The sequence below is a fragment of the Euleptes europaea genome, chromosome 14, assembly GCF_029931775.1.
Source record: "Euleptes europaea isolate rEulEur1 chromosome 14, rEulEur1.hap1, whole genome shotgun sequence".
In the NCBI taxonomy this organism is placed as follows: Eukaryota; Metazoa; Chordata; class Lepidosauria; order Squamata; family Sphaerodactylidae; genus Euleptes; species Euleptes europaea.
In genome coordinates, this window is record NC_079325.1 from 40,009,173 (window position 1) to 40,023,214 (window position 14,042).

Consider the following 14,042-nt stretch of genomic DNA (forward strand, 5'->3'; position numbering starts at 1 on the left):
TCCCAAGCACCGGGTCTTCAGAGTTAAGCTACCACTGAACATGGGGGTTTCATTTAGCCAAAGTGAACAGAACAAAAAAAGGAACAACTGCAACCAAAAAAATCAAAGAATAAGAAGTTGCAGAGAAATTATATAAATATTATCAAAAGTGAATACAAAGTATCTCTGTATACATAAACATCAAAACAAATCAGAAATGCATGACCAGATATGTTTTGACCATGTCTTTAAAAAAAATCTTTTTTTAGCTTTGCATATTGCCATGCTGAGCAGCCCTGGCTTTTTATTCAGTACATATTTCTTGTTTCTAAGAAGATATGGTCGAAACACAAGAAATATGTACTGAATAAAAAGCCAGGGCTGCTCAGCATGGCAATATGCAAAGCTAAAAAAAGATTTTTTTTAAAGACATGGTTGAAACACATCTGGCCATACATTTCTGATTTGTTCTGATGTTTTATATATGCAGAGATATTTAGCTGGTCATGAGTTTCTGATTTGCCTTGGTATTTTATGTAGACAGTGATATTTTGTATTCGCTTTTGATATTATACATTTATACATTGTTTCTCTGCAACTTCTTATTATTTGGTTTCATTTAGCCACCATGCTTAATAGTCTTCCTTTTTTTAAGCCAGGTCACCCCATGGGTCAGGAATGACCCGGTGCTTGCACAGGGGACCTTTACCTTTAAAACTAATTGCTATCACCATATCTTGATGGGGGGGGGGGTTGAATTCTGCATTCTGTGCAGAGATACTTCCACTCATCAGCCCTGAACTAATTGTCAATGAACATCACTGAGTGATGCTGAGTTCTAGTGTTGCCAAGGAAAGAATTTTTTCTCCATTAATTCTCCCTATACTACTGATAATTACATAAATCTTTATCATGCTCCCCCTTTCTCTTTTAGCGTTTTCTTCCTAAATTAAGAAGTCCCAAACACTTTAGCTTTTCCTCCTAGGGAAGGTGCACCAACCTCTTAAACCATTTCAGCTCTGCATTCTTATCAACAGGACGACTGTCACTCTCAACCGCATCAAAAGACTTAATTTCCTGTTGTTGGTGAAACATGCTTATTCAAGGCCCATAATAGTTAGAAATAGGTAGGGATTTGAAAAACATAAACACTGGTGTCTATTCATAAATCTTTATATATATTATATGCACACATATATATTTAATTCAATCTGGCGCTAGCCTCAGAGAGGCTGGCATTGCAATTTGATTACCACAACCATACTTTTTAACTGCTGTCAAAAGAGACAGTGTCTTGTATAAACAGCTGCCGGAACACACGCCTGCTTTCCGAAGCCCCAGCTTTAAATCATACAGTGGTGATGAGTCTTTATCTGACACTAATACTTTTTAACTTCATCAGGACAATTAAAATGAATTGCAGCTAAATGCTCAAACATTGTTGCATAGTAACATGCTTTGTATATCACTGGGAGGAGAAGGAAACAAAAAAGGGGAGATGGCACTTACTGTCAGACATAGTCTTACCCAGAGGGTTGCAGAATTTGATAGCAGAAGGAGGGAGAGATACAAAGTCCTTAAGAGGACAGGCGACAACATTTTGAGTTTTCCTGTTTAAAGGAAAGACGATTAAAGAGGCGGACGTGGAGCGGAGAAAATGGACAGAAGGTTCTTCCCCCAAAATGTTACAATTGGATGGGCAGTAGATTCAGGCTGGACAAAAAATTAAATCTGCATACAATCGGTGATTAACTAAACTTTAGACAGCTTTAACAGGAAACCAGTCAAATTCATGGAAGGTTAAAGATTTATCAGTGGTTGTAAGCAACGATGGCTAAATGGAACGTTCAGGTTCAGAGGTACCGTACCTCTGTACTCTGTGAGGGGGGACAGGGGGGCATCTGGTAGAGCACGTGAATTGTGGCCAGGGAGTGGTAACCTTTTCACCACAGAAGAACTAGAACGAAAAAGCCTTTTCAAAGGTGTCTCCTATTCTGTGATGATCTTTCAGAAGAAGTACACAAAATGAGTTCTGTACCTCTGCCGAAGTTTATTGACCATTTCATTGACACCTGTTAAGGTGCTTGGAACTTGGGAATACTTTAAACAAACATACTAATAAAATAATTGCTTAAAAATTAAGATGAATTTGAAGCTTTCGTGGCTACATATTAGAACCCATGCAAGTTACTTACATTCTGCATCGCTTCAAGTTAGCAGAAAACATTTCCTATGTCAGATTTCTCGCTGCTCAGAAGCAGCTGGTACCAAGCTCCTCAGAGCAGAACTCAAATGATTAAGGCAAGTGTACAACATTCCCCGGATGCTCACAAAGGACAGGTTGTCAGCAGGCTGAAGCAGGAAGCTCTTTGCCATGGAGTTTCAGCAGCCAGAAAGCAATGGCATCCAGAAGTGGTGTAACAACTCTTGGAGGCTGAATGAAGCTGTCTTCTGACAAACAGCTCCATTTCATTGCATTTAGCAAATACCGCTTCCTTTTTAAGAAACGGGTTCTACACCTTTTAGGCAGGGACAAACTACACACAATGCAAGAGATTTGTGATCAGGATCCCTCCCCCTACTTAAAGATAATAGCAGTGGGGATGGGAGAAGAGAATTTGGACTGAGGCTAGGGAGAGGTAACCCTTTCCTCTGCTGTCAGGGAGAATAAGGGTCCTGGGATAGGAGGGTATCAGGCTGAGGAGGGGGAAGATGATCCCTTTGGAGGGTCCCATTCCGCAGATGGTGAACCAATGCCCTCCCACACCAAGGACACCATTATGTGGATAGCAATGGGAAATTTGATCCGTAGGAATATAGGGAGATGGGTCAGCAATGGGCAAACGGAGACATGTCTGCCAGAGACAAAGACTGCAGATATTATATGCTGTCCAGATAGTGTGTGGAGGAATAATTTAGTTTGCTAGGCAAGAGGTTAAAGTCCAGAACATCCAAAACAGAGGCTCTATTTGCACTGAAATAGAACCACACTGCACATTTTGGACTGCTCTAAGTTCCAAAATGTTTATGTGTAGTGCACTTTCCAGTAGGGACCAGACTCCTTGTACCCAAAACCCCTGACAATGTGTCCCCCCCCCCCACAATCCCCGAAGGGAGGCATCAGTCATTAGGGTAACATCATGATGCCTTACCCCAAATGGAAAGCCCTGAAGTAAACTGGTCTCTTGTGACCACCAGAGGGAATCTAACAACTGGTCTAGGAATGGAAAACCTATTCTGTTGAGAGTGCAAACCAGGTTTAAATTGTGAAAGAAACCACAACTAGAGGGGATGCATAGAGAGTCTAGCCAGAGGCAATACCACTGTAATAGAGGACATCAGTCCCAGCAATCTCTGTATGTTACAGGACTTTTGGAAACAGTTCCAAACAAAACCCTTGGCCATTCATCTGATAATATTCACCTGTTCTGGAGGTAGGAAACCTTTACCCGAGATGGAATCTAGAAGAGTGCCTATAAATTGACTTAGAAGGTGTTAACCTGGATTTTCCCCAATTAATAACCAGGCCCAGCTCCCTGAAAGTTTGAAGGTGTATTCTTGCACCTCTTGCGATTTCCCCAGCTTTTCTACAATCATTTTCAAACCTGCTTTGCTCCAAAGTTATGGGAAAGATAGCAGTAAAGCCTAGATGGCTGCTGCATGAGTGGAAAAAAATGGATTTTTCTACCCATTTGGCAGCCATTTTTTCTCAGCCTGTCACCCATCAGGCTTCATGCATAGGAGTGGGGAGACCAACCCGGTTCACCAGATTAGAGTCTGCCGCTCATGTGGAGGAGCAGGAAATGGGGAATCAAACCCAGTTCAACAGATTACAGTCCACCGCTCCTAGCCACTACACCACACTGGCTGTCTTGCTGCTGTGTTTTATCTGCAGCCACATCAGCAATGGGGAAACTACACAAGCCCCTCCCCATTAGGGTTGCTAACCTCCAGGTACTTAACAAAATATAATACCACTCGTGCTGGCTACTGAACTAGTTAAGGAATAACAGCACTACCGCTCTTATATGATACAGGAAGTAATTATAATATAACGAATAATACAACGCTCCAAACCAAAAAATACAGTGTTAACAGCACACTATATATGCAAATGTTTACAAAATATACCAAAATATACCCCCAAAACCTCCTGCTGGTGGCAAAGAGGGACCTGGCAACCCTACTCCACATGCAGAAGCCCCCTTTACTAATAATCATGAGAATAGAACATGTCTTTTTCACCACTGCTGCAAAGACAAATTTTGTTCTCAGGAGTATTGGTAAAGTGACTGAAACCAAACAGCCAATATTGTAATGCCCACGTGTGGCTGCATTTGGAGCAATTTCTACAGTTCCGGTCACTATCTCTAAAAGGACATTGGCACTGGAAAAAGTGCAGAAAAGGACAACCAAAATGATCAAGGGGCTGGAGCACCTTCTCTATGCGCAAAGACTGAGTTTAGGGCTTAAACTTTGAAGTTTAAGAAAAAACAACTAGGGGAACACGACAGAGTTTTATAAAATCACATATGGGATGGAAAGAGAAAACATTTTTCCTTTGGCCCTATCTTTAGCACTTGAAGGCACCCAATTAACTCGATGAGTAGTAGATTTAGATTACTCAGAGAGTAATTAACTTGTGGAATGCACTGCCAAAGGATATAGTGATAGCCATTGATCTAGTTTCCTTTAAAAGGGAATCAGAAAAATTCATGGAGAGCAGGGTCATCAATGGATATTAGCCACAAGGATTACATGGAACCTCCATGTTAAGAGGCAGTGATGACCTAAATGCCAGTGCTGGGGGGGGGGGGAGGACAATAGGGGGAGGCTTTGGTTTCCATGTTCTGCTTGTAAACCTTCCAAAAGCATTTGATTGGCCACTCTGTGTAACAGGGTACTACTGAATTAAAGGTACCATCAGTTTGATCTAGCATGGCAGCTCTTATGTGGTTTAATAGCATGGCAGAGGGTAGGGAGCTCTGCATTGAGAATGTGGGGATGCGAGTTAAGCAACACCTCCCTGATCTGAATCGGGCCCCTATTATCTTGCAGCTGCTGTAAACTTTTTTTTTTTAATGGGCCTCCCATATCACATATTGTTTGCTACTGTTTGGTGAAGTTTGTTTATTCCTTGAAGCACGTTTCTGACTACTGATATTGTTTGAAAGGTTGTTAATTGTTGCTTTAAAATATGTTACGGCCTTATTGTCTGGGATATTTTTTTCTGTAGATTGCTGGGATCTTTGGAGAGGGAAAGGTGGGATGTAACTATTTTAATAAAACCATGTCAGACTATTTGATATATGCACCATGACTATAATGTAAAGCAGTGGACACGCTTCAGGATGTGGCAGAATAAGGATTAGCAAGAGATTTTTCAGTTTTGGCGAAGAGGCTGAGATTAAAAAGAAAGCACTATGGTTATTCTAATTTGACGCTTTTAAAAAAATCATTTTTCCCTCTCACAAGATAGAATTTCATTGTAGAAATATAATACTGGCAATCAACATTGTCACATCATAAGCACGTAGGCCATTTGCCACAATGATAGATAAGCTACCTTGGCACTGAAAGAGAACACTATACATGCTTGGTATTTCAGTATATTAATAGTAATCACTACTGGCAATTTTAAAAATGGTTTAATATTAAATGTAATTTTGATGCTTTCTAAAATTACCTTTTACTCCTCCCCCACCCCCCCGAACCTTTGGCATATAGTGGGATGAGAAGCTCGAAAGACTGGGCTATTTCATGCATTACATAGAAGCAAATCTGGAATTGCTCTTGAGCAACCAATAGGAAGCTGCAGCCAGTTGTGACTCCCAGGCAATAGACAGCACGTGCAACAAGCAACTTAGTATTATTTTAAAGGCCCCCCTAAACCCAATTGCCCCCCACACCCAAACAAAACCTTTGTCTTTACATTTCAACAATTTATAAGTGAAAAGACTCAAACCCAGCCTAGCCTCCTCCTGTGTTATATACATAACTTTGTATACCTCCTTTCAGCTGAAGCTCAGGGAAGTTTACTACCACAATAATTAAGAACACTAAAAACCCTCCTAAAAACTGGTACTATCATAGAGTTGCCAACCTCCAAGTAGTATCTGGAGATCTCCTGCTATTACAACTGATCTCCAGCCTATAGAGATCAGTTCACCTGGGGAAAAATGGCCGCTTTGGCAATTGGGCTCTGTGGCATTGAAGCCCCTCCCCAAACCCCGCCCTCCTCAGGCTCCACCCCATAAACCTCCTGCCGGCGGCGAAGAGGGACCTGGCAACCCTATACTATCACCAGTCACAAAATGAGAATTTATCTCCTGAAAACCTGGCACAATAAGAATATTTCCAGTTGCTTTCAGACAGAAGCAAGAGAAAAGATTGTAAATTGATGAAAAGAAGTCTAACTTTCTGGGGCCACCACAGTAAAGGTCCTGCTCCTGGCTGATTAAAAGGGGCCATTTGTGAAGGATGCTCCGAGATAAGCCAGAGGCAGATTACAGGGTTTTTTCACTTCACTTTGTAGGAAACCTCTGAGGCTGTACTCCACCAGGCTCGCTTCAGGCCCCTAGTCCGGCCCGCCCCTCAGGCCGATGTGAAAGCGGTCGTGGCCAGGTGCGGCGCTGAGCTGCAGCCGGAGGAGGCACCGCCCTGCGCGGCCCGGGAGCGGCAGCGGGGAGGGCCGCGGCACCCAGGCCCGCGCCGCCGCCAGCAGCAGTGGCGGCTGCCCCCCCGCCGAGGAGCCTGAACCCGCCGACGCCATCGCCCCTCCAGCAGCCGCCGCCGGACAGATCTACAGGGTTTTTAACATTTGAACCAGTACTGTGAATTGGGCTCTGAAATAAACTGGTAACTAATGAAACTGTTTCAGATCTGAGAACACAATGGTTAGCAAAAAGGCACAACAGCTGCCATGCCCACCTACATGCAGTTCTCTGAGAGGACTCCGCATGGGCTCAGGCCTGCCTCTACAGCATATTTAGCCAGACCACCAAGGCTGATTTAGAGCAAATATCCTACCTAACTGCAAAGTAACAGGCCTCGGTCTGAAATATTTTAATTAGCTCAACATCTAGCATAATGTATTAAAAAAATCAATGACTGGTGCATGCCGATGCTCAGTTTTGCAACCTTCACTCTACTCAAGTAACTGATCCCTCTGTGGTGCACTCCACCCACTCCCTACCCATCAAACTCCACTGGTCCTAAGGCTGGCAGGTGTAGACAGAGGGGAAAGTATGGAGCCCAAATTCAAATTTTCTATCTGGAATGCAACACAGATTAAAGTTCTTTCATTTTCTACTTATACTGCATGATACCCCTAAAGCACTCAGCCCATAATATTTCTTCAGCTGACTTGAAAAACTGACAACAGCACAGGCAGGAGTAGAAATATATTCCACCCTAGCACTTCTGTTTGCAGATACCCAACAGAAGGTCACTATTTGGCAGGGTAGGGAGCTTGGCCAAGGCCAACCGGTGAGTTTACAGCTGGGCTAGGGTTCTTCCTATATCTTGTACACCAAAATTATGACATACGGGCATATGTGCACCCAGCACAGCTTGCATTTTATGTTTCTGGACACAAGAGGAAGCATTTTTTTCCTCAATACAAGAGGGGACTTTCACAGTTCACTGTTGCCTATATGTGGTCTATGGTGAGACCACACTTGGAATACTGTGTACAGTTCTGGCCACCACACCTAAAAGAGGATATTGCAGAGCCTGGAAAAATGCAGAAAAGAGCAACCAAAAAGATCAGGGGGAGAGAGCAACTGCCCTATGAGGAGCAGTTGAAACAGGGCTGTTTAGCTTAGAAAGAAGGTGGTTAAGGGGAGACATGATAGAGGTCTATAAAATTATGCATGGTGTGGAACAAGTGGACAGGGACAAGATTTTCTCCCTCTCTCATAATATTAGAATGCGGGGTCATCTGCTGAAGCTGGAGGATGACAGATTCAAAACTGATAAAAGGAAGTATTTCTTCACACAACGCATAGCTAAATTGTGGAACTCCCTGCTGCAGGATGTGGTGATGGCTGCCAACTTGGAAGCTTTAAGAGGGGAGTGAACATGTTCATGTAGGAGAGGGCAATTCATGGCTAGTAGTAAAAATGGATACTAGTCATGATGCATACCGATTCCAGGATTAGAGGAGCATGCCTATTATATTACCGTAAGTGCTGTTGGACACAGTCAGGATAATGCTGCTTCAGTTGTCTTGTTTGTGGGCTTCCTAGAGGCACCTGGTTGGCCACTGTGTGAACAGACTGCTGGACTTGATGGGCCTTGGTCTGATCCAGCATAGCTTTTCTCATGTTCTTATGTGCTTTGGCTTACTAAGAAATGGAGTTCTGGCTATTTATTTATTTATTTATTTGGGAAACTTCTATGCCGCTTCTCCAGGGGACCTCCTTGAGGCGAATTACAAAGTAAAACATAATAAAAAATGCCATAATATTAATTAATGAATGATTAAAATCCAGGCATTTATTGAGATCGGTCATGTCCTGTGTTGTAAAGCAGAGGTGTGTGTGTGTGGGGGGGAGGGGTCATTTTCAAACTTTACTACTTTGCCCCAGAAAACAGAGGCACAGGCAATACCACAGTCTGTAGACTATCTTTCACCCTTCCTAAATAAACTTCAGCTTCTCTATGAAGTACATCAGTACCTTAAGAATTTAGCATTGCATGGTGCTTTTTTAAAAGGTGATTTTCAGATTATCAAATTTCAGATTTATTTGAGTTATGGAAGTGTCTTATCCACTATTCAGAAATAGCCATTTCCATTTATTTACTAGCTCCTTTGACCAAAGGTCTTGAGCTTAACCATAACAATAAATTCAGAAATAGCATATTATTATTAATTCTGATATGCCCATTCAGGTTAGAAATGTTTTATTATGTGAAATTAAAATTAAAGCCTTTCATTTTTTACACGTTGGGTTTTTAATCTCAACCAAACATCTCAGAATTGCATTTTATCTATCAGTTACATTGCTGTGTGCTTCCTTTCTCTATTCTTTATCTGGTGTGGGATTTTTCATTCAGGAAAGCTATTTAATATCTGCAATTGTGGAGAAGAAAGCATTTGTTCATAATTATCCAGACGTACAGAGGAATGAAGCTGGTACAAGAGCAGCATGCGAAAAATGTATTTAAGGTCTATCATCCCAAAATGCTGCTAAAAGCTATTAACCAGTACGTGTTAATTGCCACAGCATTCATATTAATTTTCACTTCAGGCCCGACATTGTGGAATATTTCCCTTGATACGTTTTAAACAAAGTTTAATTTAAGGAACTGCTTCTATCAACACTTATGAAAATTAACAGCCAAGCAATTAGTACTCATGAATTATCCCTTCCCCCAGCTTCATTGTTAAAAAACAGTTGCTAACGAAGAAACTGTTGATTTAAAATAAATAAATAACAGGACTGAGGAACATGGTATCTAAAAATCATGTTCTCTCTCGCTCCCACCCCAGACCCAAATTCTACAAAGCTGTACTTCAGAATCAAGCCAGCTGGAACTTAAATTAATCACCATATATTTGCAAGTTAGTTTCATTTTATTGTATTATTATATGTACCCAGCCATAGCCAGTTAGTGGCTTTAACTTGGGTTAGGATCCCAAACATATAGCGAAAATTGTGATTTCTCCTTGCACTCCCCCCCAACAAGGTATGCCTGTCACTTTGCAAGAAAAGAGGTGGAGAAATGGTTAACCATTAGTGCAGATGTCATTTAATCACAGCTAATGCAAACCGTGGTTTTACATCCTAGTGTGCGGCCAATCCCTACTCAGATGTTGAGTATTCAAATATACTGCTTCCCATATTTAAGCATGATACAGGCACGTACCCTGGTTGTGGCAAACACTGTGGTGTGGCAGGCCAGTGGATGGAGGCAACCACAATATGCATAAGGTAACCTTTATCTATTTTTACAAAATGGGCACTAACCAGCATCGCCATCTGTTAGGGAACATTTGTATCCAATGCCATATTCCAGAAAGGTAGCATGTCCAAGACCACTATGATGTAACACTTCAGTGTGGCTTTGTCTCTTTAAAAAAAATTGCAAATATTTTGTACTAGTAAAAACATCTTAAACAAAAATGATAATATTTTACTTAAGAACCCAGCTAATTAGAACCAGTGGATATGTTTGCACACAGAGCTAGCAAGGAAAATCCCAGGGAAACACAAAGTATGGTTTTCTCTATAGAGTTGAGAGGAAACTTTTAAATAATGATTTAATTTTTTAAAAAAGGAAAAAGAATCAAAGCTTTAGTTCCAATATAAAAGAGGATTTCGAGAGTCACCCCAGCCTCTAGAGTAAATACATAATTAAGTAGGGTTTTTTAAAGCATGCTTAATTAGGCCCCAAAGCCCCCCTTAATAGACTCCCCCATCTCTCCCCAATTAGGCACCACTTTCCCAAGAGACTCCAGAGGCTCAGTTAATTATGCAAATAAGGCATGTACTATTCCCAGGAAAAGAATTATGAATATTTGTGGAAAAACACATCTCTTAGCATGTTCAGAAAGCAAAAACAAAACAAGAAGAGCCCTGCAAGTGTAAATTTTTTTAAAAAAATACTGAAGAGGCCCAAGAATGGAGACAGGATCATTCATATATTGGTTCTGGTACAGAAACGACAAAAAGATGATTCTCATTACCATTAAAAAAAAAGTCGACAGAATGCAAATCAAAGCCAGTGTTCATTTGCTATGGCGGGTAATATCTGTAATGATGGCTCAGCTGGGAATGGGTTTGTTAGACTTTAAGCTCAAGAGCATGCAGTGAAAGCTGGAAGAGACGACCCAGCTTTTCAAAACACTGAGGCCACGCTGTCCCGTGCAGCCGCTAACAAGGCTGCCGTAACCATGACGGCTCTCCCTTTGCTTTCACGAAACGCTCATCGGAGCATTTCATGATCAAAGTGCCAGCTGAAACTGCAGATTTCAAAAAGAGGGCTTTGCTCCCACAAAATTTACCATTGTTTAATCCATAAAGAAGGCACAGATGCATTTTGCGCATTTTTGTAACTTCGAGGCTGGACTATGGTAATCACGAGGGGGCCACCCTTGGAAGTGAAGTTAAAAACAGAGCTGCCAGTTTGCTGACAAGGACTAGCTGTTTCCACAATGGGATGCTACTCTTAAAACAGTTTCAGCGGCTTCCTTTGTGGCTTCCAGGGTCAGTTCAAGGTGCTGACCTTTAAAGCCCTTCATGACCTGGGAACCACATATCAGATGGTCTGCTGATTATGCCCCGCTGGGAAATGCTGGCTGAAGGTCCCTTTCCTAGAATTGCCTTCTCTGCCTCCCACAACTATGGAGCAAACATCCCTGTGAGATGCAAAAGCTATCCTCATTGGCCCTTCAGGAAGGCAGTAAAAAACATTTCATTTCAGAGGATTTTTGTCTGAATTTGTTTGCGTCAGGGCTGTTGCCGTATATGAGGTTTCATCGTTTTAAAAATGTTTTTAATCTGATTGTTACCCACTTTGGCCACACTAGGAAAAGGTGAGCTACAAATGTTTTAAATAGATAAACGAGTTACGGGCATGATCCAGCCCAAGTCTCAGTCACGCCACAGCCCCATTATTTTCTATCATATGTGAAACGTCTGGGCTTTATTCTTTAAGCTTCATCCCCCGCAAATGAAACCAAGGCCACACAGTCGTAACTGCATTTGATCCAGCCAACCCCTTACTTCCTCAACACCTCTCCCTTGTCCTCCCCTCCACACCATTTTGATATAAATTTGCAGCTACTTCAGAGGAGCTTTGGCAACTGAGGGATTACCCATCTTCACTACTCCAATATGGTACACAGGTCTTAGCATCTCCTGGAATGTTCTAAGTGGCTGTGATTATTGTGGTTTAGGAACATGTAGTGGAACCACCATTACCCTGTTGAGCATTCGGGTGTTCATAATGGTCCAGGGGATTTACAGTCAGAACCAGTTGGTGAAGTGTTCCAACTGCACTATGGACTTCAGTTTTTCAGCAACTCATGTTTATTTTTGGGGAGGTGGTACAGCATGGTGGCTATGAGTATTCTATCCTCTTGAGCCAACAGAAGGTGCCTTGCACTGAAAAAGTGCCACTATTAGTGGAGTGGATCTCACGGATCCTGCCCTTTATTTGCAAAGAACTTGGAGCACTGAGTGATATAAAGGATAAACACCATTAGTGCTATCGCCAATATTTTCCATAACTATTTGATCAATGCTAGACATATATATGGTTATTATTTGCCTGACCACATGTTTGTTGTGACATAACTTTGGGGTTTTTTCTATACCACATAATTTGTTATGGATGTTTTTGAGGCCTCCCCTCCTTTGCTGCCATTATGTACACATGAAAAAGCAAAATGCCAACATTTGGTAGATTCTGTTACAGGCCTGCCACAGACCAGAATTCTGAGAAAGAAACTGGGTTTTCCTACTAGCCAGAAATCTGTAATATTTTTTGTAAACAAGGGTGGGGGGATGGGAAGTCATGCGTTTGCAAGTCCCCAGGGAATACAAAACTCCGTCTCAATTGAAACAGACTTTTGCTGATCTGGAAAGAGTCGATTTCCCCTGCTTGCTCTACAACACTAGTTTCACAGCCTTCTGGCAAGACAGTCTAACGACCCAAGATGACCAGAGTATACTCTGCAAAATGAGAAAGACATTTCTCTACATTTGGTATGAAAGCCCTGCTTTGTTGAGCCACAAAACACACACAGTAAGAACTAATCACATTCTAATAAAAGCAAGGTTGCAGATACGAACAGGCAGTTATTTCTGAAGAGAAACAAGAGTGTAAGGCACTATAACTCCACAAAGCAACTTTAATATAGGTAGGTATTTTACTTCCAATCTTTGCCAAACATGTCTGTGCTATTAACGCTTCACAGATGGGGAAAAAATAGCTCTGGTCTTCCTTAGGACAAGATGAACTTACACCTAAGTATGAAAACTTCCCACAAGTGAAGGGCTCTGCTTGGTGTCACTTAAAACCCTTTCAGTGCTGTCCGATATGTCATGAAACACTTATTATATATAAATGCTTGAAGTTGCCTTGTAGCAAGTCCCAACTGTTCCATCCAGCTCCGTGTTGCCTGGCCTGACTCGCAGCAACATTCCATGATTTCAAGCAGAGAAAGGTCTTTTCCAACACCTGCCACTTGAAAACTTAATTGGAGAGGTAGGGATTGAACCTGGGACCTTCCCCATGCAAAGTGTACTCCATCACTGAGCCACAACCCTCAACAGATTCCTGAAATTTTTGGCAATGAAGAAAAATACAAGTAATAGTGGATGCTACTTCGGCTGGCTTCAGGACAATATATGCAATGTGGTATGATCAGTAAGGAAGCTGATCAACAATAATTCCACGAGTTAAAAATGGACTCTGCATCTTTAGAGCTAGTGCAGACATAACCAGCTCCTCTCATGGAGGGTGCCACAACCAAAAAGTCCCAGCTTTTGTAGATAAATCAAACTCTTATGATAGAAGTAAAGCAGAAGACCTCAGGGGAACTGAGCAGTTTGTGTGAAAAGAGGCACTTCTCCAGATGTCCCATATGATGTATTCCCAGAGGACAAGCATGATTGCCCTGGTCTGACTTACAACCAGGACAAACTTGTCATTATACTACATCAGTAAAGGATGAGGAGTGCAAACCGAGCATCAGCATGTTAAAACAGAAAAGCGTATCAATTGAAAAACACAATGCCATCTTCCACATTGGGATCCCGCTGCTTCTTAAAAAAATATTTTGGTAAAGAAAGGGCAACGATCAAACTTACCTTGCCATCAAATTTCGAGTATTCATTGAACGGGTTGTTCAGCTGCAGGGGGCACTGCTCCAGCCGGACCGAAAGGATCGACGACTTCACAGCATGTGGAGGCTTCAATTTGAAGTTCTTCTTCTCAAAAAGCAAGCTTAGCTCCTCGACTGCAGTTCATTAAAAAAAAAAAAAAAGAATATGTTATGATATGTACAACATGCTGCCTCCAGATTGGGGTGGGGGGAGGCAACAGTGAAT

The 14,042-nt window shown here is 41.9% G+C and overlaps 1 protein-coding gene across 1 annotated transcript in view; it reads right to left on the minus strand.

The window, feature by feature from the left end:
• Nucleotides 1-14,042, minus strand: part of MAPKAP1 (MAPK associated protein 1) — a 408,697-nt gene that overhangs the window by 359,426 nt on the left and 35,229 nt on the right. Inside the window, exon 4 of the mRNA XM_056860945.1 lies at nucleotides 13,803-13,951. Within this exon, the coding sequence (XP_056716923.1) occupies nucleotides 13,803-13,951 (149 nt within the window). The remainder of the gene's footprint in view (nucleotides 1-13,802; nucleotides 13,952-14,042) is intronic.